Genomic DNA, 21838 nt, shown 5'->3' with positions numbered 1-21838 from the left:
CTGTCAATAATGGTGCAGTTAGGTTAAAATTAAAATCTCGCTTGCTTCTGTTTGAGAGGAAGATTATTTTGCCTGCACCTTGATCCACGCCCACTGAAGCCTCTCTTATACTGGTGGGAATGGATCAAAGTGGAAGAATTTGAAGGTTTTTTCCCAGTGTTTTTCTGTTTTAAAAATTTCAGTAAAAATTTTCGCTAATAGAATTCAACTCAATTTTTTCCTCTCAGCAACACTGTACCCCATGTCTGACCACCCCAGTAGCATTTTTACCAGCCACCGAATTTTATCACTTGCTTTGCCTGTTGCAAATAAAGCCAGAGCGGTTTCTTCAAACACTACAATGTATTTGGGCAACCTAAATCCCACCCCAATGCTTCTGCCTAAGGTTTCCTGCCAGTTGGTGCCAGGTTGTCAGAGGCACATCACTGATAGGCAGCTCCACGCACAGGGACCAAGTGCAAAGAAGGGCTCCAGACCGTCTCCCATCCTCTTCACATTCTGCTCACAGCACTGCAAGCTTGAGTAGCCATTGTGCTTCCCAGAAGCAAACACAGGGAAGCAGTTTCAAGTTCTCAGCAGGTCTGGGCTGGATGTTTCTTCCCAGGTTTTATTACCCAGAGCAACCTCCCTGATGCTGCAAGCTGCCTCCTCGATGATTACCCTGCTCTTAGGAGACAGCTTGGCTGCTGCCCCAAGATATACAACCTCTTCTCAGAAATATTAAGCTGCCTGTTTGTTCCAAAGCCACAAATTAGGTGAAGGTTGAAAGGACTTATCAGTCAGTCAGGACAGGGGCAAATACACACATTGCCCAGGTCGTGGCAAACAGCCTCAGAACAAACACTCCAAATCCAGGGAATTCAGTTAAGGTTGTTTAAATACTTAGTGGTATTTCTATTACAGCATAGGGTAAAGGTGGTCCATATCTGAAAATAAAAAACTGGGTTGGGAGACAAAAGTCACATGCAATATCTCAAATACTGTACATTTTCAAAAAAATGTCAGCAACCTCTAATTCATCTGAACAAACGAACTGATTTCTCTCAGACTGAGAGCATCATATTTTGATATGCCAGTGTTTAAATATATAAAATCCAGTTTAAGGCTCTATGATTGCTGCCTCTGCGACTAACAAACCAGAAATTTCACTCTGATCCACAGCTATAAATCAGACCTGCACTTCCATCAGTCCCCACACTGATGTCTCTGCCTGTTTTGATTCACTCAGATGCTACCAGCTTCAAACTTCTTCTGTACTGAAAGCTTCAAAACCTGATAAACTACTTCTGGGTAAGTCCTTTGTGTTTTGAGCTCTGTCTTGTCTTTTTAATGCAGAAATTTATTTTGGGAGGAGAGTAAATCTTGAGCTTTTAAATGTCCCTGCTTCCTCATACTGAAATCGTAATTTCTGCAAATACTGCTAAAAATTATTCTTGCCTTGACTGCTCCTCGGAAGACATGCTTATTCAGGGCTTTAATCATTTGCTGATTAACTTCCTGTCATTTCTGGTTTATGGGATTCCTAAATCCTTCCTGAGAGATTGTGATCTCAGAACCAAACCAAGAGCAACTCTCTTGACATCTCTGTTAATTCCAGTGCAAACAAAGAAGGACTGAGACATAAACTCAGACTTGAAAGGGTGGGAATTAGAAGGGTTTGGACACGGCTTAAGATTTCCTGATAGAGTATTTCTGTTGAGGTGAGACCTGCAAGATCATTTCCACATCACTCACCAGACATTTTGCATTACTAGGGTATAAAGTCCTGCGTTAAGGCCCTCAGAATAAAATATGGGATTCCAGTTTCATGGTTCTTTTTGAGTTTTTTGTTACTCATTTCAAATCCACACCAAAATAGCTTTTAATTTTTTCTTTCCATTTTTTCCCCCCTAATTTTTTCTTTTTCTTTCCAGAGTCACATTTTGCCTTTTAGTCCAAGCAACTTCACACAGGTTTATTTCACAAGACTGGAACCATATCAGGCTGTACTGTATTCATCATGGTAGTATCTGGAGTCTGCCTGACTGTTGTTGTGTCACATCTTCATAGTCTTAACTCTCTAAGCAAATGAAGAATTAAAGTTGACTTTGATTTTTACTTCTAGCCTTTTCTGATTGGAACACTTTCCTATTTATTTCATTCCACAAAGGGCACAATAACACCTCTCTGTAACTGTTCTCAGATACTTTCTATCATGGTAGTGCAAAACCACACAGCCATCAAATAGTGTCTTTTCTTTCCTACCTTCTCCTTTGATTTACTTCATTCCTTTTGGCGTTTTATCCTTTTTGTGCCTAGTGCTACAGCTTGGTGCACATCTATTCTGCTTCTAACCGCAGCTAGTTTTGTGATACTCTGAAAGAGCTGATATATAAACAGCAGCCTGAACTGATACATATAACTGATGTGTAAGCATCACCCTGAAGCCCAGGGATGATGGGCTGGGATTCACCAATGGAATCCCATTGTGATTGCAATGAATCATTTAGCTGAATGTTAACCTGATCTTGCTGCTGTTGGTATCACAGCAAGTTTTGCTCTGTACCTATACACTGCTCTGCCTCCTGCAAAAATGAGTTCATGAAAAAGGCCCATCTGGAAAATACATCCTTGCATTAAGAAGCACAGCACCGCAGCCTGAAGTATTGCTAATCCCAACTGCAGTATGATCCCAGAGCAGTTAGATCCCAGTCCCATTGCAGGTAACCCCCTAGGAATGCTGCCCCGTGGAGAAAGGGGAGCTAATCTTCTCTATTCATTCTTTCAGTTGGAATTTCAGGTCACCATTCTTTACTTAGGCAACTGTGTGATTTAATGTGCTTTTGGAACACTTAAGGGTAGGTGAGATCCTTTCTCCATCTCTCTGGGAAGGCTGAGAACACACTCTGTTTCAAGAACTGCACCGAGGATTTGCATGTTTGTCTCTACCTGCCAATCACTCATCTATTTACCTCCTGCCTCTTTACACAGAAAAGCTTTTTGAAGAGCTTGCCAAGATTTCTGCCAGGTGGCATCATAAGTGAATTTCACCACAGCTGAGGACCTGACAAGCTTTGCTGGACAGATACAACAGGAAATTAAGGTACTTTTTATGTATAGATATGTTCGTAAATATTTATTTTAAGCCTTCTTACATGAATAGATTTCAAATGCAGCATGGCACACGCTGCTGCCTGGCGCTTCCCCCGCCTGTCCCTGCCCGCAGGCTCCTCCTGGAGCAATGCCCCGTCAATCCAGAGAGCGGCTCCGCACTTCGGGCAGCGCCACTTCTCCTCCTCTTCTTCATCCCTCCCGCCCCTTCTTCACCTTCCTCAAACCTGCGGCCACTGGAGGCGGGCGGGGCAGCTCCGCCCCGCCTGGCTGCGGGGCCCCGGGCGAGCTGGGGTGCGCACGGCTTCCCGAGGAGCCGACATGGAAACGGAATCGTCCCGCGGCGTGAGTAAAGCTCTTGCGGAGGAGGAGAGGGAAGGAGGGAGGGAAGGAAGGATGCGCTCCTCGGGCGCAGCGCGGAGCCCGGGTCCATCGCCCCGAGGGGCTGTGGCCCCTCCTCGGGGGCTGCTCGGGTACTGCTCCTCGTAGGGTTTCCTATGATTCCCGTGAGGGCTTTTTTAGCTTCTGGGTCGGCTGCAGCATGTGTTTTACTGATGTCATCATGAATGGTTCTTTAATTATACGTCCCTCCCGGAACTGCGTTGGCCGGGGTTTGGCCGTGTCCCTGGGGCTGTACGAGCCAGGTGCGCAGCCCGGGCTCGGGACGATCAGCCCGATGATCCCGGTGTCCTGGGGCCGGAGGATGGTGATCTCTAGCGGCTTTACACGTCCGCATGTTTTATTGCTTGTTTATCGCATGTGTCCCGGTAACGTCCTCGAAATGTAATCGCTGCCTGTATGCAGAGCAGCCAAGGAAAGTCAGCTGGTGTGAGCAGGGGAGCGAGGGTAGGTAGGGTGGGTTGATCCTGACTGGAAGCCAAGTCTCTCTATCACTATCCTGCTCAGCAAGGGGAGAGAAAAATGTAATGAAAGGCTCATAGGCAAGACAAGGACAGGGAGAGATCACTCACCAGGTACCATCACAGGCAAAGACTTGACTTGGGGAAAATATTGAATTCATTACCGATGAAATCAGAGTGAGGTAATGAGAAATAACCAGCAAATCTTAGAACACCTACCCCTCACCCCTCCATTCTTCCAGGGTGCAACTTCATTTCTGATTTTCTCTACCTCCCTTGCCTGCAGTGGCACAGGGGGATGTAGAGTGGGAGCTGAGGTCAGTTCACAAAGTATTGTCTATGCTAATCTCCTCCTCAGGGGAAGGACCCCTCACACTCTTCTGCTCTAGTGTGGGATCCCTCCTGTGGGAGATAGTCTTCCATAAATGTCTCCAATATCAGTCCTTCCCAAGACCTGCAGTTCTTTGTGATCTGCTCCAGTATGGGTCCTCTCCATGGGGTCACGAGTCCTGCCAGCAAACCTGCTCCAGCGTGGGTTCCTCTCTCCGTGAAACCACAGGTCCTGCCAGGAGCCTGCTCCCACATGGGCTTCCCATGGGGTCACAGCCTCCTTTGGGTATTCACCAGCTCTATTGTGGGACCCTCCACAGGCTGCAGGTGGAGGACTCTACTCCAGAAGGGATCTCCATGGGCTGCAGGGGCACAGCTGCCTCACCATGGTCTTCACCATGGGCTGCAGGTGAATCTCTGCTCCAGTGCCTGGAGCACCTCTTCCTCCTCATCCTACACTGGCCCTGGTGTCTGCAGAGTTGTCTCTCTCACATATTCTCACTCCTCTTTTCCTGGCTGCTGTTGCTTTTCCCCTTCTTGAATCTGTTACCCCAGAGGCTGTTGCTGATGGGCTCTACCTTGGCCAGCATCAGGCCCGCCTTGAAGCCAGCTGGCATTGGCTCTGTTCTACATGGGGAAAGTTTCTGGCACCTTCTCACAGAAATCAGTTCTGTAGACTCCCCCACTACCAAAATCTTGCCATGCAAACCCAACACAGTTATTTATCACACTATGTGTAGGATGGACTTACCTGTCTGGAAAAGGGGAATAAATAAACTAATTTCTGAAGTTCTCACTTGTGAAGTTTAGAATTTAATCATGAGAGGCAGCAGCTAATGGTTGCAATTTCATTTCTCCAGGCAAGCCTTGATTTCTCCCTAAAGGTTGCCCCTCAAACACAAGGCAGCAGCTGAGTTTAGAGGTGACAGTCTGTACATTATGGCTTTGCATTACATGGGGGAACAGGAAAAAACCTGGTCCAGTCACTTTTGTACAGGACTTGATCAGCAGATGGCCATGGTGCAGCTCATGCTATGCACTGCCATTGGCTGCCATCCCCAGTCTCAGGGTACTGTGGAAGAAGAAGAGGAAGAGGAGAATGATGTGCATCTCTCACATGTCTGTGTTTGCAGGACTGCAGTGAGTATGTCTTGGTCTTGCAGTTTCTGTTCTCTACTGGCTTTCCTGAGGCCCAGCAGGACACTCTTTGTGAAGTGTCCTGTTCCTGCAGAGGCTGGAGCATTGATGACAGCTTGTGCCGGGCTGAGAACCTGCTGCCCATGGGCTTTGGCTGGGCAATGCCAAGGGGTCTCTTGCACAGCTCAGCAAAGGCAATTGCAGGGCTTGATGCCTCTGCAGGGACTTCCTCAGCATGTGCTATCCTGACCCCGTGATGAACTGGAGAAAGGGACCAGCATGGCAGAAACGTAGCTTTTTTCTGTCAGCAGTGAGGCTTTGCCTGTGTTAGCCCAGGCAAGGCGGTGAGAGCGTATGGCAGGGGGAGAGAGTGGCAGCAGGCAAATCTGCACCCTTGGATGCATCCTGGGGGTGCTGTTGGTGCAAAGGAGCCTGTACCAGGACAAAGTGTGACTGCCTGACAGGGCTTAAGGGTCTTGCTATGGGTGCCTGGGGTGATGGGTGCCTGTTCTGGGGGAGTGTGGGTGGCTTTGGGGAATTGGAGAGCCCCAAGGCTCTGGAAAGGGACCTGCAAATCTACCCCCCTCAGAAGAGGAAAAACAATGCTTGCAGTCAGGTTTCTAGTCTGCATACAGGACCTGCATAAGTGCTGGGGTACTGCAGCCTCACAGCTCCTGTCAGCTTCAGAGCTGGAGAGGAAGAGAGACCGTCTGTTTTCAGCACCTGCAGCCCCTGTCCACCCTGATGCTACTTGGTACAGAGACTAGAGCAGAGCAGCTGTGTGCAGTCTGTGCAGTCTGATGCATGAAGCATGAAACAGCAAAAGGTGACAAAATGAGCTGCAGGCATCTGTTGTCTGAACAAGGGTCTGTGGGGGACAGAAGCTCATCATATTAAAGTGCAGAGGCAGAGGTTGTGTGAGTTGATCTGCCTGAGATCTGAGTATTTTTCCAAGAATAAGAATAGCTGGTATGTGGCATGTAGAGACCATTTGTTTCTTTCAGCTCAAAGATGCACTGAAGGCGCAGCAAGGCAGGCTAGGCAGGTGATGCTTTGTGCACTGGCTGGTATAAAAGCAGATTGTATCTTTTTTGTATGATATGGACATCAAACTTAGGAATCAATTCCTAAAGTTGCTTTTCAGATGACCCTATGTGCCTGTCAAAGGAAAAAAAATCTATTGCACGATGTTTAAGGAAATATTCTTCATATAAGCACTGTAGCTCTCCAGTATATAAGGAAAACCAGCCACCTCCTAGGAGAAACAAACTTGAATGAATGTGCTAAGATGAAGCAAAAGGGACCAGTGAGGGTATTTGCAGAGTACAAAACCTCAAAAATATGTATCTGACTGTGATTGCTGTAGCAGACAAGAAGGAATCATTTACATTGGAATCTTTTAAAAAAAGTATTAAAAAGGAAGCTGTCATATTAATGATGGTAATCACTGTGCCATGATCTAACACTATCTGTGACAAAATAAACCCTTGAAAGCAGTGAAAAGAAGGAAGGCTCTAATCTCCAGACCGCCACCTGAACTAGGAACATCCTAGTAAAAAAACCCCCAAAACATGGAGAATTTATTTTGTGTTCTGTGCAGTCCAGGAGATCATAAAGTGAAAAATGAAAAGGATAACTCTAGCACGCCCTGATGATGCTATGATTTCTCAACTGGGTTTCATCCACTGGCACTTCTGCATGACCACTGCAAATTTTCCAGAAGATCCGAGAGAAGAACAGTTCCAGAGTAGTTTCAGGAAGATCAGAGAAAACTGAAATACTTATGATCATGGACTTGTAGTAGTGATAAAAACATCTTTGGTATCCTCCAAAGAAGGAATAAGGAGAGGAAAATTTTCCTCTTTGACCCCAGATGCTGGCATGACCTGCAAATCCAGTGTCCTGACATCTTTTTAAAGATGTATAGATGTACTCCTGTGGCACCTGATTTGATCCTCCAACGTTCTCTAGGGACCTGAGGGTAGCAGCCCTAGCCCCTGTCCCAGCCCTGCCATCAGTCCCCTTGCTGTGCTCCTGGGACTGCAAAGGGTGAAGGAATGGACACAGTTTCACACTGGAGAGAGGTACTCCTTGTGATTTCACAACAGCCAATATAAAAGTAATTTCTCCATACCAGTGAAACTGTGTATATTTGTCTTGGCTTGGTTTTTTCTTTCACTTGGTCACTTTGCAAGCCTGAAGCTGGAACCCACCCTTTGGCATTGTGCTGGGAGACAATGTTATCAAAAGCAGCATATGTCCTGGCTGACAGGCTCTTGATGTTTTGCTGCAACTACTCGAGAGAAGGGTTGGCATTTTATAATATCTATAAATCTGCCTTACACAGGTGCAATGTCATCAATACAACCTCAGTATATGGAATGGTCTATTGTTTTTCTTTTCTTTTTCCCTTCCAGAACACCCTATGAAGTCTCAGAGCACATACCAATGGAAGGCCCTTTGCAAACCTTCGTTCATGTGTGCCATGAAAATGGTCAATGGATGTCACAGTTACCAGAGAAGCTCTGGGATATTCCCCTCTATAACTTAGCTCTCCCAGGTAAAGATTAACTTTTGCTCTCCACTGGTTTTTTTAGCTTGCCATTTAAGCATTGGAATATCCTGTTTGTCCCATTTGGCTATGTTTATTATTTGGGTCAGTGTGTGGGGGAGGGTTTGTGTAATGTTATGTGAATAATGTTGGTCTGTAATGTTTGGGGTTTCTTAGAGGGGAGGGTTAACAAAGGAATTTTATGTTGTTTTTTAGAAATAAAAAGAAAGAGGCACTTTGCATCATCTTGTCAGATATTATTATTGATCTAAGGATTGACTTACTTGGGCAATGATAAAATTTTTCTAATCAATTCTTGTGACTTCCTATATCATAAAATGTTTCCAGGAGGGGAGAATTAATATTTTACCTTATCATTTTTTTTTGTACTGTCTAAAAGAGGCTGTGAAGTTGCAGAAAAAAGAGAATTGAGACTTGTAATTAACATGTTTTTATTAATGTAGACTTATTTTTCTATATGATCTTATAAAAACGGGATTTATTGTGTTATGCATAAATGCATTTAAGTGATACCTGTGTATTATTAACCTTTCTTTGGTCATATTATTACTTCTTTCTGCTGCCTTGATTTCCCCCCCCCCCTCATTCTGTCCAAAAAATTTATGGTATAATGTGATTTCACTGACCCATCGGGAGACATCAGGTCTTGAGTGATTCCCTTTGCTTCCACACCAAAAATGCTACTAAAGAAAAGTCTAGCCCACATTTTCTCTCACACCTGTAGATGTGACAGGTAGTTTGGGGGGAAAGCAGCACAGTGTGTAGATGAATGCTTTATGTAGGCCACAGGATCATAGATTAATTTTAGGAAAGGCATATATTTAGAGATAGTGTGAAATCTTGTCTTCAGCGAGTAGACCTCTGGGAGAACCCAAGAATTGTAGTGCTTTGGCTTTTTTCTGTCCATTGTGAACTGATGGCATGTGGAGTTCCAATTAAAATTGACATCCAGAAACTTATTTCATGGAGTCTTTTTAGATAATGTCATTTGAATGGATGTTAACTACAAAACAAGCACATATCTATTTAGGATGTGCTAAACAGAGCCTATAAAGCCCAGGTAAGAGGACTAGGACCAGTGCTATTGAAAAACCCCTTGAGAAAAACCCATCGAGAGAGGAAAAAAGAAAACACATATCTGTCTTATGACTGAAAAAAGAAGATAATAGTCTTCTCTTTTTCTATTTTTGTTCCTATTGCAAAAATTGTTCAAAAGTCAGTAGCACACTCAGTGGGATTTTTTGCTGGAAAAGGAGACATGTTGTTTCTGTAAGAATTTCACCTGATGCTTCTTGGCCATCATAGAAAGTAGAGAACCTGCTGATGGCTCTGTTTGCCTTCCTGGCTCTCCTCCTAAAGGTGACCTTTTTATTCTTGCAAATGTTTGTTGTTCTTGTGAATATGCCTGCAGGGAGAACAGTCGTGAAGAACAGCTGAAGGCAAGTCCATTTCAGCAAAACATTAGAGGACTTTTACAGAGCAGCAGGCTATTAGCTTGGAATATTTTGGTGTCTGTCCAGCTGACCTACAAAGCTGATCAAGCCCAAGTGAGAACACAAACAGATCAAGACCAACCAGGTCAAGACAGCTCTGGCAGGTTTCCAGAGGGAGGAAACCCAGTTTGGAAGTGGAAGTTTATCTCATAGAAGGCATGCAAGAAAGATGACAGAGTGGATTCTGAAAGCATGATGAGGAGACAGCAGCAAATCTCATTAATAAGTGTTGTGCTTGCACCAGATTCAGCACAGTGCTGCTGGGGAGATGTGGATTCAAGGTCTGGAGCTACTTGGCTTTGTGCTAGCTCACTGTCTTTGCATCATATATGTTGTGTCATGGATGTACCCGTCTTCCTTTCATTACTGTAACTCATGACATCACAAAAGACTTGTGAGTAGAAGATAACTATCCGTTTGCTGGTTGGCATCCATGGATGCAACACCCATCAATGGAATCCTGCTCATCTCTTTCAGGCTTGGATTTGGTCCATGGATAATTAATAGTTTTACTCTTACGTTTTCTAACACATAATTCTTTTATTGCATGCCCTCTATATTGATCTTCCATCTGAAATGAGTGTGGTTTGGGTGTTTAAAGCAGTACAATAAATTTTAAAAGGCTTTTAGGAGGTGAAAAAAATGGAGTGAGACGTCAAACTGTTATTGACAGTTCCAAAGAATTTTTATTTCCAAACCAATCCTTTTTACTTTGTTTACTAGAAACATTACCACTGGCACCAGTAAGACTGACAATTCAAGAAAGCAGTTCCTAGCACCAGTCAACTATTAGTTTGATAGAAGACTTAAATATCAAAATGATAAGCAGATTCTTTGCAGATCTCTGTTAAGATCCAAGCAACTTCACTGAATTGTTAGCTTTTCTTATTGATGCTTTATAAAACTGGAAGAAATAATGGAACAGAAAAGCTAGCAAAATCACTGGTTCCCTGTCTTGATAAAATTGTGAGTTGCAATAGTTTCATTTAAACATGATGCAAGAGATGTGCCAGATTTATTAAGACTTCAAGGAAATAAAATATTTGGGCAGACTGTTCTTGGCTCCAATGCCTGTGTAATTCCCTGTGCTCGAAAGAGTCAGGTAATTTTTGAAGTCCATCAAATAAAGATCTTGATCATCTTTCATTCATAAACTTAGACTTAGATTTGCCTCAGAAACCTTTAAGCACTCACCTTGTTTCTTGTTTTTGTAGGGGAGGTGGGGGTTTAGTTCAGGAGGACGTTTTTAGCAGATATTTAAGATAAAGTGGTTAAAGTGCCAAGTTAAATGTTGATCCAGTCAAAGGTGCAAGAACCTGAATTTCTGATTTCAGTCATATTTTCCTGTGCAAAGATGAGGATCTTGGACAATGAAATCCTGCATTTGGAAAACTCTGAAAACAGGACAAATTCTAGATAAATTCAGCCTTCAGCTATTTATTCCCTGAAAAAAAATGTTTTCACATCAAGATAATTATTTTGAGGGAAGATGCCATTTGAAACAGACCATTTTATTGTGGTTTGGGGCAAACAACAGTGATGTGTTGTTTAGATGGGGACTGCTTTATTGAAAAGTGTCAATGCTTTCCCTTCACAAGGATTTCATGCTAAGCTTATTAATGTCCGGTGAGCAACTTCTGTAGACAATTCCACCTTTTTGCCATAACTAGAGAGGCTCTCAGACAGTATAAGTGTGTGGCTTGTGAATGTGGTGGCCTATCAGGTGTGCACATGAAATGTAGCCATAGAATGTGGTCTTGAGTAGTTAAGAAATGAGATTTTCTGTACATTTATTTTTGTATTCTACAGGGAGTCACGACACTATGACCTACTGTTTGGATAAAAGCTCTGCTGTTAGTGGCAACGAGTCCAAGCTGGTGAAGTTTTTAAACAAATGTCTGCCCTGCATTGTGCACCCCATTATCATGAAGTGGTCTATAACACAGGTAACCATTGTCTGGTGTTCTCTTCTTGCCTTGGCAAAGGTCAAGCTTGTGCTGCAGGGCTGAGAGTGTACAATGACAGGATAGCCTGCTGCCCAGAAATCTGTGCTCTCATGAGATGCTACGCTTGTGTGTTGTGTCTTAACCCCAGTCAGCAACTCAGCCCTGCACTGCTGCTTCTCGCTGCCCCTGGGTGAGATAGGGGAGGAATTGCAGGGTAAAAGCTGGAGAACCTGTGGAGTGAGATAAAGACCATTTAATAGGTAAAGCAAAAGCCACATGTGCAAGCAAAGCAGAATAAGGAATTAATTTACTGCTTCCTATGGACATGCAGGTGTTCAGTCATCTCCAAGAAAGCCAGGCTCCATCGTGTGTAACGGTGTCTTAGCATGACAAACACCATCACTCTGAACCTTGCCCCTCTTCTTCCCCCAGCTTTATATGCTGAGCATGGCTCCTTATGATGTAGGATATCCTTGTGGTCAGTTGGGGTCAGCTGTCCCGGCTGTGTCCCCTCCCAGCTCCTTGTGCACCCCCAGCCTCCTCGCTGGTGGAATGGGGTGAGTGGCAGAAAAGGCTTTGATGCTGTGTAAGCACTTCTCAGCAACAGCAAAAACATCTGTGTAATCAATGCTGTTTCCAGCACGAATCCAAACCCCAGTTCCATTCCAGCTAAAATGAAGAAAATTACTCTTTCCAGCACTTGGAAGTATGAGATAGGAGCCACACATATCTGATCATCTTTTCTGGGGAAAAAGCATGCAGGTGAGGCAGAAATTGTTGCTTAAAGCTGACCACTTAGTACTAGAAACCCTTTTCCACATGTTTATTGTGGTGGTAAATATAATTTAATATTAATGTAATTGCTCTTTGTTCAGAAGGTACTTGCTTGTCATTTTTGCTATCACTGTTGTGTGAGATGTCAGTTGTGTTCCCCACCTATACTGGGTATTTCACCAACAGCAGAAACAGAAGAATCCCTTGTTGAAAGGATTTTTTTCCCCATAAATATTAAAAGAGTGAAGGTGTGGTCCATCACTTAAGGTTTAGTTAACTTTTTAAAATGTGCAAATATTAAGCTAGTTGTTATCTCTTTGCTCCTCAAAAATGTATTTTAAAGACAAAATTGGGGATCATGATTTAAGCTACAGCTTTTGAAGATTCTTCCGAAGAACAGACTTTCCTGACATTGAAGAGGTTCCAAAAATCTTTCTGTTTTTGTTTTTATTGAAGGAATAGTTCTTTATTAGGGAATTAAAATAGAATAATTGATAAATAGCATTGAGCATGACAAGATTTCTTTTGTTGTGTTTGAGCAGCTCTGGCAAAGTGGAATCTTAGACACTACCAGGTATCAAATATGAACCAGCTGATGAGCTGATGTTGAAGGGCACTTGCTTAGCACAGATCTTTGTTTACCTTGAGCTGCTTCTTTTGGAGGGACTTGAGCCAATAAAAGATTTAGAAAGCTCCCAACTTGTGGGTTTCTGGCTGGCAAAGTGACCCTGTTGGTGATAAACAATCCCTTAACATCATTAGAGTAATTTTCTGGTCCAAACCCAGTGTAACAAGCAGGAAGTAGCCCAGTGCTGTTAGGGAAGAGGCACAGCTACAATCCTGCCCCTCCTTAGCTCTGCCTTCTCCAGTTATCTGTGTGGGGAGATGACTCCACCCGTTGGTATCCAGAACAGACACCATGGAGCCCTGCTGATGGTAGTATCCACAAGTTCCTGGATGGCCCAGTGCCTGGGAGTTGCCTGCTTGAGCCCCAGCTGTTGTGGCTGTCAGTCAGGAGCCCCAAATATTTCCCGTGTAATGGCCATGTAACTTCCAGTCGTGCCCTGGATGCCTGGTGTGAGATTAAAGCACTGAGCAGCATTGCTCCTCAGGGCTTCCTTTTAAATTTTGCCCTTTAGGGGGACAGTGTTCACACTGCCTAATTCAGTATCCAAACCCATTAGACTAATTAAAGAGTCTAATTTGTCTTGTTTTCCCGTGTAGTCAACAGATAAGAAATGAATTCATCTGCAGGGCAGTTCAGAGCAACCACTTCCTTTGGTGCTTTTTCTGGCCACAAAGATTACAGATGACCTACAGCCATGTATGTTCTCATCTCCAGTATATTCCCAAGCAAAGGGGTATGGATCATCCCTTCCACTGCTTCAGCTGGTGGAGACCAAGCAGGCACAGGAGGAGCCTTTGGCCAGAGCCACTGCACCCCCTGGACCCTGGGGCACACAGGGCTGCTCTGTCCCAGCCTGGCCCCTCAGGGGATGCTAAATTCATGTCCAAAGAACAGGAAGTTAGGGGGTTAAACTCGGCAAGGTGAGCATCCTGCCACGTGTCTTAAGCTCTGCCTCAGTGCTAAAGCTACAAATATGGATATTCGAGAGCAATGCCTTGTACTGATTTAGCTTTCATTGAATCCCTTACAACTTAAATCAGTACCATGTGTAGTTTCTGAAGCCTAAATTTTTATCCCTAGCAGGTTGAACTGAAACATTTGAGTTTAAAAATATTTCATTAAATAAATTCTATTTTCTTATGCTAAGAGAGTCCTGATATAAGGAAAAGACATATCATTTGGAACTTTTTGCCTCAGAAACAGCTTTGTCACCATTCTATTCAGCTCTCAAATCCAGTGGAAGTGCTCGGAGGGAAGTGGATCTGGAGGAGTGCCTCTGTTTTGTAGGACTTCTACAGGTTAATTCAAACTTTATAAGAATCTTTATCTTGAAAAAGAAAAATAGCCAGTAGATTTTTCTGGTTTTGTTTTTTTTTCCTTCTGTTGAGGATGTGTGAGGTCCACAGAGACAACCGTGGTAAAGTCTTTGATCTAATAAGATAAATATTGCATTTCTAACGTGCTGATCCTGCAATTGTTTTTTAAATGAATAGTTTTGTGAAGAACAATCATGTATTTATGTACAGGCTAATTGATCTTTAACTTTCAGAACACAACAAGGGCAACTGTCTGAAACTAATCTGAATCTAATCTGTACTTGCAGTTTATGCTGCAGGGAAATTGGAATCCCTCTTGTCAGAGAGCAAAATTCTTCTGAGTGGCAATTTGGTGCCATATAGTGACATTTTAAAGATGAAAGATCTGTGAAAAGTGCCATAGGACTAACTTTGTACCCTTCTTTTAGCTTTTTGAACTAAAGAAACAAATCTATTTGAAGCTCTCAGGACCTTTGTCTTCTGTTTCACCTTTCAGGTCCTGACTGTGACGGAGCAACTTGAGGCTGGAGTTAGATACCTGGATTTCAGGATTGCCCACAAGGCTAATGATCCATCTATGAATTTGTACTTTGTGCATATGGTTTACACAACTGTTACTGTGCAGGTATTTTCCTTACATTTGTGATGACGATAAAACCATTTCTTTCATTTAAGGGCCATCATAATCCAAAAATGCTGTCTCAAGGTCTTCTGAGTAGGTTATTTATTTTTCTTTTGTGAAGACTTCAAACTAGAGAAAATCAGCAGGGCTGGAAATTAGTTTCAGCAGCTGCATGTGATACTGGAGCATCAAGATTTTCCTCATCCTCAAACTTCTCGTGCCTGCTCTCCACTGCCTATCCGCTACCAGATGCCCGATGTTCTGGGGTTTATCACATGTTGTCTCAGGATGATACACAGGGCATTCCTATTTCCCTGGTAAGGAGTGAAGTTATTAAAGGGAAGAAGACATTGAAAGCCTTATATAATTACAGAAACACTTTTTTTTTTTAATTATTTTTTTGAGAAAACAGAGTTTTTCATTATTGTGATTGTGAGACTGTTCCATCATCACTGCTCTGTTGATTTTATGTCCTTTCCCCTGCATAGCACAGATAATTTTCTAAGCTGCCATACTTCCTTCTTACAGGATATTCTGTGGGAAATATTGAGGTGGTTAGAAAGTCATCCTCAGGAAGTTGTTATCATAGCCTGCAGGAATTTTGATGGATTAACCAAGAGACTTCATAATCATCTTGTTGCCTGTATAAAAGAGATTTTCCAGTGTAAACTGTGTCCTAGATATGTAAGTATGAGACCTTTTCCCCCCTCATTTTAAAAAGAATGATACGTCACAGTGAGATCTTTGATTCCAAATTTTTAGATGTATTCTACTTTCACTGTCCTTTTAACCTCGGAATGGTACAATTTGCTGCATCAGAGATAGGTCATTCTCTGATAGAACTGAGGAGATCAAGCAAACCTATATTCCACAGTGTGGAGGAGGGAATTAAATTTGACTGTATGTCTGTTGAGCTGTGGGACAATAGTAGAGACAATTGTCGTCTGTTGTCCTGTCTGAGTTTTCTTGGAAAGAGAAAAGAAAAGAGGGGGAAAGAAAGGAAAAGGAAATAAAAAAGAAAGGAAAAGTTGTGTGTCTTACATATTTATAGAACTTAAAGAATCAATTTTTCTGCCTTTTCACAGCAATAATTATAAATCAATTTTTTTCTATTTAAAATAGTTTAGGTTGGAAGTGACCTGTGGAGGTCCAATACCACCATGCAAAGCAGGTTCAAAGTTACGTTGGGCTGCATCCTGTTCATTCTTGATTATCTCCAAGGATGGAGATTTCACCTTTCTGTGCCAAATTTGACCACTCTCACAGTAACCATGTTTTCCTTCTCTATCTCTTGTGTCTGCTGACTTCCATCCTTTGCTGTGCACATCTGAGGAGTCTTCTCCACATGTACCCGTTAGGTATTTGCAGACAGCAGTAAGACCTGTCCAGTCTTCTCTTTTCATGCTGAGCAGACTCAGCTCCCTTAGCCTCTCCTTGTGTGTCATGCTCCAGCCTCTGCTCAGTCTGGTTGTGTGCTGATGGATTCACTCCAACTTTTCAGTGACTTCTTTGTCACTGGGAAGCCCCAGCTGGAAACAATACTTGAGCTGCAGTCCCACAGCTGCTGAATAGAAGGGAAGATCCCCTTTTCTTGATTTGCTGTCTGTGCCTTTGCTATTACAGCCCAGTTCACAATTGACCTTTGCCAGGTAGGCACACTACTGGCTCATGTGAAGCTTGATGTCTATGAGAATCTTCGGGTCCTTTTCTGCAAAGTAGGTTTCTTGCCAGCTTCCACCAGTCTGTCCTGGTCTGTGGGGTTAGTCTGTTCAGGACTTTGCATTTGCTTCTGTTGAGCTTACTGAGGTTTCTGTCAATTTGTTGAGGTTCCTCTTAATAGCATCTTTGCTCTCAATGCATTCCTGGTGGCATTGACTTTCCTGCAGCTGACCTCCTAACCAGTCTTGCAGTTACCCAAACCTCCAGAAAACCTTTAAATAATCAGAAAATATTTGATTGCTAGATTGTAGAAGTTGAGACTTTTAGCTCTCTCTGTTTTTTACAAGGTGTGGGAGCTTTTAGTAGTTAAACAATTAACATTTCAAAGATGCATAGGAACAGAGGGTTTTCCCTGGAGATGTGAGTGGTACAGGAGAATGATGACCCTGTTCCCGATTCAAATTCAGCCTTTGAAGCTGGTGTATCAGTAACGTATGAGTATTACCATTTCAAAGCATTTTGTACAGGAGAGTTAAAATAGAACAATTCTCAGCAAAACTAGGGGATTCTGAATATTCAGGCCTCAGCTGAATAACTGAAGACCTGAGTGACACTGTTTTATTGTTTCCCCAAATAACTTGAGTGTGTAAGTTTTGGATGAGCAGAGATACTGGAGAAGGTGGTCAAATTTGCTTTCAGACACATGGCCAGCTCTTAAAAAATAGAAAGTTATTAACTGCAAAAGGGGCAAGTTGCTGATGACAATTTGTTGAATGAAGGTATTGAAAGAATGGTCTGAGATCACTTCACTGAAGAAAAAACATATCTGAGTTGTGTCCGGGAGGATGGAGGAAGAGAACTGGAGAAAAGACAAACCAATTATTTCCCTCGAGTAGGAAAACTTTATATCTATGGGGTCTGTGACCAGCACAATGGATCTTACCAATTTTTCTAGTGGTACCATTGCAGGTTAGGCACCTGTGGGATTTTTCAGGATCACAGATTTAGATTTGCCATCGAATATCCAAATGCTTGCTAGCTTATTCTGAAATAAACTGCTAGCTACTGTCTTGCAAGACTGCATCTCTATTGTACAGAATTAAGTGTCAAAAGGTTTATGAAGCAGCTGCTCAGGCAAGGTCTGTATGTAGTACTGGCACAGGCCACAGCGTGACAATATTACACTGCATTTACAATTTTAATTGTCTAAACTATTCAAGGTGTCTTCCTTTGATCTGTATTACTAGGGTTTAAAAATCCCTTGTTAGACTTTCATTTCTGCTGTGTTTGCAAAATAAGCACCTGTGTTCATATGCACATCTCTGGTAGTTTTTTTTTTTTTTTGGCTTTTATTGCACATCTTTACTTGTTTGTTTAAGACGTTCCAGCTTTAGAAAGGCAGGTGGGATAAAGCAAAGGCTTCAGTCAACCGCAGAGTTTTGTGGTGTAGGTAGCTTGTGCCTTAATTTTGCAATATTTTCTGACCAAATGGGAGCTTGTATTCTCTCTTTTGTGGATGAACTGAGAGGGATTCATTCAACCCTCAGCTTTCTTCAAATATTTACATCATTAATTTTCAAGTGCCTTTGGCTTTTATTTAAATTAATAAGCTAATAGGAACATCAAAAAGCCACTATTTCTTTTTCACAAGCAGAAAACGTAGTTTTTAGCTACAACATTCTTAGAAAAAACAATGTATGTTAAATATGTTTGTTTTGCAAATAAAACTAGTCAGAGGGCCTCAGTTCTCTCCAGTGGTAACTTCTGAGTCTGGAAAATGTAATTTCATATTGAGACACTTAAATTTAACAGCTATTTTAACGTATCTATCTGATAGAGAAAATGTCTGACTCAAGTCTTCCTCTCTCTCAATTAAAAATGTCTGGAGTATCCCAATTTGATAAACTTTCCTCTTAGAGAAACAAAAATTAATGTAGCTCTTGGTGATTCATATTTAATCTTACCAAGTTTTAAGCAGTTCAGTTTTCTTTGATGGTTACTGTGCCAAATTTGCATCAATGTGTGGAATCTGCCAAAATGATTCCTGCTTCTGTGTCTGCATTCCTGCAGCAGATGGTCTGTATCTTCCTCCCCTAAGGAACTTTCAGCAGTGGCTTGTGCATGAGGGCTGACACAAGGATGATTTCCTGTTATGCAGGTGTAAGACCTTGAGTTATGTACATGATCACAGCTGAATTGTTTGAGGAAAGAAGGGATTTGCTGAAGCTCCCAGGCTCCTATTGCCCTGCAGCTTGTAAACCAGCCCATCACCTACTGGGCTGCTCTTTTAAAAGCTTTATCTGAACTGAATCTGTGCCAAGGTGATCTCACACATCAGTATTTGGACTTTGGGAATGCTGCTGTGTTGCTGACTTCAACCTGGGCATGCTTCCTTTTAGGTGGTGCCAACACTGCGGACCATGTGGCACCTTGGCCATCAGGTTATAGTCTCGTACGAAGAGGAGGCAGAACTGGGGAAGCACTGTGAGCTGTGGCCCCCCATCCCATACTGGTGGGGAAACAAAACATCCACTCGTGCTCTTATCCGGTATTTGGAGCGCATGAAGCGGATGGGCCGTCCAGGTAGGCACAGGGAGTTCGCTCAGGGGCACTTACAGCAATGCAAAACAAGTAGGAAATTGGGCAATTATTGCCTTATGGGATATAACCACCCTGTGCGTGCTGTGTGCCCATGGCTGCTGAGTGCTCTGCCCGCCCCTGGGTGAGTGTGATGCTGTCCTTGGTGGTGTGGACGCTGTCAGTGCATGCCTCCGTGCACAGACTACAGAGATTGTGGCAGCCGCCTGTGACCCACGGAAAGGGAGCCCTCGGTGCAGACCAGCTGGCTGGCACGGTTGTGCCCACCTCGTGGGTAGGAGGCTGCTTCCTCCGCTCTGTGCTTGTTGCTTTAGGCAGCACAGATGGTGAGAGAAGTGCATTCCACCAGCCTTGGTGTGAAAGGAATCCCCTACAAGGTTTCTCTCAGGGGAGCCCTTATCACTCTACAGCTACTTGAAAGGAGGTTGTGGCAAGGTAGAAATTGGCCTCTTCTCCCAGGCAACCAGCAAGAGGAAATGGCCTCAGGCTGTGCCAGGGCATGTTGACGCTGGAAATCAGGAAGGATTTCTTCACTGGAAGGGTGGTTAAACATTGGAATGGACTGCCCAGGGAGGTAGTGGAGTCACTATCCGTGGAGGTGTTCAGGTAACAACTGGATAAGGCACTTAGTGCCATGGTTTAGTTGTTTTGGTGGGGCTTGGTCAAATGTTAGACTTGATGATCTTGAAGCCTTTTCCAAGATTAGTAATTCTGTGACACAAGAGCAGTATGAGAAGGGTGTAGCTGCACATTAAGCAGCAGCACTCAAGTATTGTAATCTGACAGAGGTTCAGTTCAGAGCCTCTGACACAGCTTTTGAAGTGAATGCACAAAGAAGCCACTCAAAAACGCACTCCCCCAGCCCTGGGCGGGTGCACCCTGTGTTCCTATCCACCACAGGGGAAGCATTTGGAAGCAACCCTCAGAAAAACAAACATGATTTACAGAGGAGGACTAGTCAGTGGAGAACCTTTAGACTGCAATACATAAGTAGACAAACTTAGCTAAACTGGAATGTTTGGATAACTGAGCGTGGCTCAGGAATTGTTTACTACAGCATGCAGTTGCAACAAGGGGAAACAGGTGTAGGGACATGAAGCAATACAGAAAGAGTGTGAAGTCAGTGTTTTAATGATCCCCACTGGAATGAGATGTGAATGTAATGCAATACTGAGAAATTTTTCTTCTCCTCAAAAGAATATTTAATGTGTGACTTTCTGGTTTTTGTTTCAGGAAAATTCTTTGTGGCAGGGATTAACCTTACAGAAAATTTAAGATATATTCTTGTACACCCTTTTGGATCATTGAAGAAAATGACACTCCAGAGTCTTCCGTGTTTGAAAATCTGGATAAAGCAGCAGTATCCAGGACCAAAAAAAAAAAGTATTAACATCATTGCTGGAGACTTTATAGGAAACAATGATTTTGTCAAAGATGTGATAGAACTTAACACAAAAATTAATCCTCCATTGCACTGTCAAAGTGAAATGGAACAAATAACATTTGATTCTCAGCTTCTTAATCTATGAAAAGTTGAAAAGGCTTTGTCTGCATTTACTGTGCCCTGGTGTAAGCATCCTGAATCCCATAAAGGTCCAATTAACTTAAACCAGGAATGCTTTCAAGGCTCAGTAGGAAAAGGTCTCTCAACCTCATCAGGGTTTTGAGGCCTTTGGACAAAAAAGAGAGCAGGTGTACCTTGCAGAAGTCTCTAGAGAACTACGGTATAGGTGTAATTTTTTTTTGAGGTGCTTTGATTCTGTAGCAGCTGGCAATACTGAAAGTCTCAAAAACGCAATCTTATTTTTCATAGGACTAAGGAGGAGGAAAATGTCAGTAGTTGCATGATTTATTTGTAAGATTTTATGTTTTCTTAAAGTTGTAAGGATATTCTGCACTTGCAACCCAAATTCTTACTCTTTTATGTCAGTTTGAAATTGACTTGTCCATTTTCATAGTTTCTCTTAAATAAACAAAAGGAACAGTTAAAAATATTTTTGATATATTGGGGTACTGCACTGACAATCCAGTTTGAAATTATTTTATGTATATACCAATGTGCTGAGTATCAGTTGTGAGCTACATTACAAACAGGGTAGCTGCAAAATTATTTGGAATTTCGAAGAGGTAATTGAATTTGCACTTAGTCATGCCAGGTCTGCCAGGATAAAGATACCAAAATGAGGCCCCTATGCAGTTTGTCTGTGGCAGTTAAACATTTTACTAGGTGTTGCCTAAGTATGCCTTACATTGAAAATAAACAGAGGAAACAAATTCCTGATCTTAACTTAAACTGCCCTAGAAATACAGATTGTTGGCTTCTATCATGCTCATTTGGGGTTTCACACCTGGTCTTTTATTTAGCTATTTTAGTAGCTCTGTAATTATTTTTCCTCTCACTAAATAGTTTTTGTGTATGTCAAAACTAAGAGGTTTATGCTATTTCCCATCAAATACTAATTCTGTTTTTTTAAATGAACTGTGTAGTAACAAATCATCATGAAGGTAAGAGAATTGTCAAGCATCAGGACTAAAAGAAAACCAATTATTGTGTAAAGTTCACTATGCAACTTCTTCCATATACCTCACTTTTTAGATGCACTTTATATACAAAAGCTAAATTCAGATGTCTGCTAATGTTTGCAGAAGTTTTTCTGCCTATCTTTTGTACCCTTGTCATTCTAATAAAACTTGATCTCTCTCTGTAATATGGAGTGAAATAGTTTGGTTTCTCCTTTCTGTGATATTGTTTCATTGGTTCTCAGTAGTAATTAATAATTTAAGAAATTAATCTGTTGTCGTTTTTTTTCCTT

General features: G+C 42.5%; 1 protein-coding gene across 3 annotated transcripts; it reads left to right on the top strand.

The window, feature by feature from the left end:
- The first annotated feature begins 1070 nt into the window (after positions 1 to 1070).
- PLCXD1 (phosphatidylinositol specific phospholipase C X domain containing 1) lies at positions 1071 to 21733 on the top strand. 3 transcript variants are annotated; one of them, XM_088159931.1, is made up of 8 exons: positions 1071 to 1290; positions 2971 to 3082; positions 7835 to 7977; positions 11292 to 11428; positions 14643 to 14771; positions 15297 to 15452; positions 18827 to 19010; positions 20259 to 21733. In XM_088159931.1, exons 3-8 carry the CDS (start codon positions 7866 to 7868, stop codon positions 20552 to 20554), a joined length of 1014 nt encoding a protein of 337 aa, XP_088016057.1. In that variant the 5' UTR covers positions 1071 to 1290; positions 2971 to 3082; positions 7835 to 7865; the 3' UTR covers positions 20555 to 21733. The 3 variants fall into 3 exon arrangements, with proteins under 3 accessions (XP_088016057.1, XP_014747774.2, XP_088016058.1); XM_014892288.2 differs by lacking the exons at positions 1071 to 1290; positions 2971 to 3082 and adding an exon at positions 3240 to 3435; XM_088159932.1 differs by lacking the exons at positions 1071 to 1290; positions 2971 to 3082 and adding an exon at positions 9401 to 9763 and having other exon boundaries at positions 7838 to 7977.
- The last annotated feature ends 105 nt before the right edge of the window (positions 21734 to 21838 follow it).

This window comes from Sturnus vulgaris, chromosome 2, assembly GCF_052056855.1.
Source record: "Sturnus vulgaris isolate bStuVul1 chromosome 2, bStuVul1.hap1, whole genome shotgun sequence".
NCBI classification, from domain to species: domain Eukaryota; kingdom Metazoa; phylum Chordata; class Aves; order Passeriformes; family Sturnidae; genus Sturnus; species Sturnus vulgaris.
This window is presented reverse-complemented; position numbering and strand designations above follow the sequence as displayed.

Bases quoted from the DNA above. Each gene is read 5' to 3' on its own strand.
- PLCXD1 (XM_088159931.1), top strand. From the start codon at position 7,866: ATGGAAGGCCCTTTGCAAACCTTCGTTCATGTGTGCCATGAAAATGGT. The intron at 7,978-11,291 runs GTAAAGATTAAC...TGTATTCTACAG, and splicing joins CTATAACTTAGCTCTCCCAG to GGAGTCACGACACTATGACC. The intron at 14,772-15,296 runs GTATTTTCCTTA...TCCTTCTTACAG, and splicing joins ACACAACTGTTACTGTGCAG to GATATTCTGTGGGAAATATT.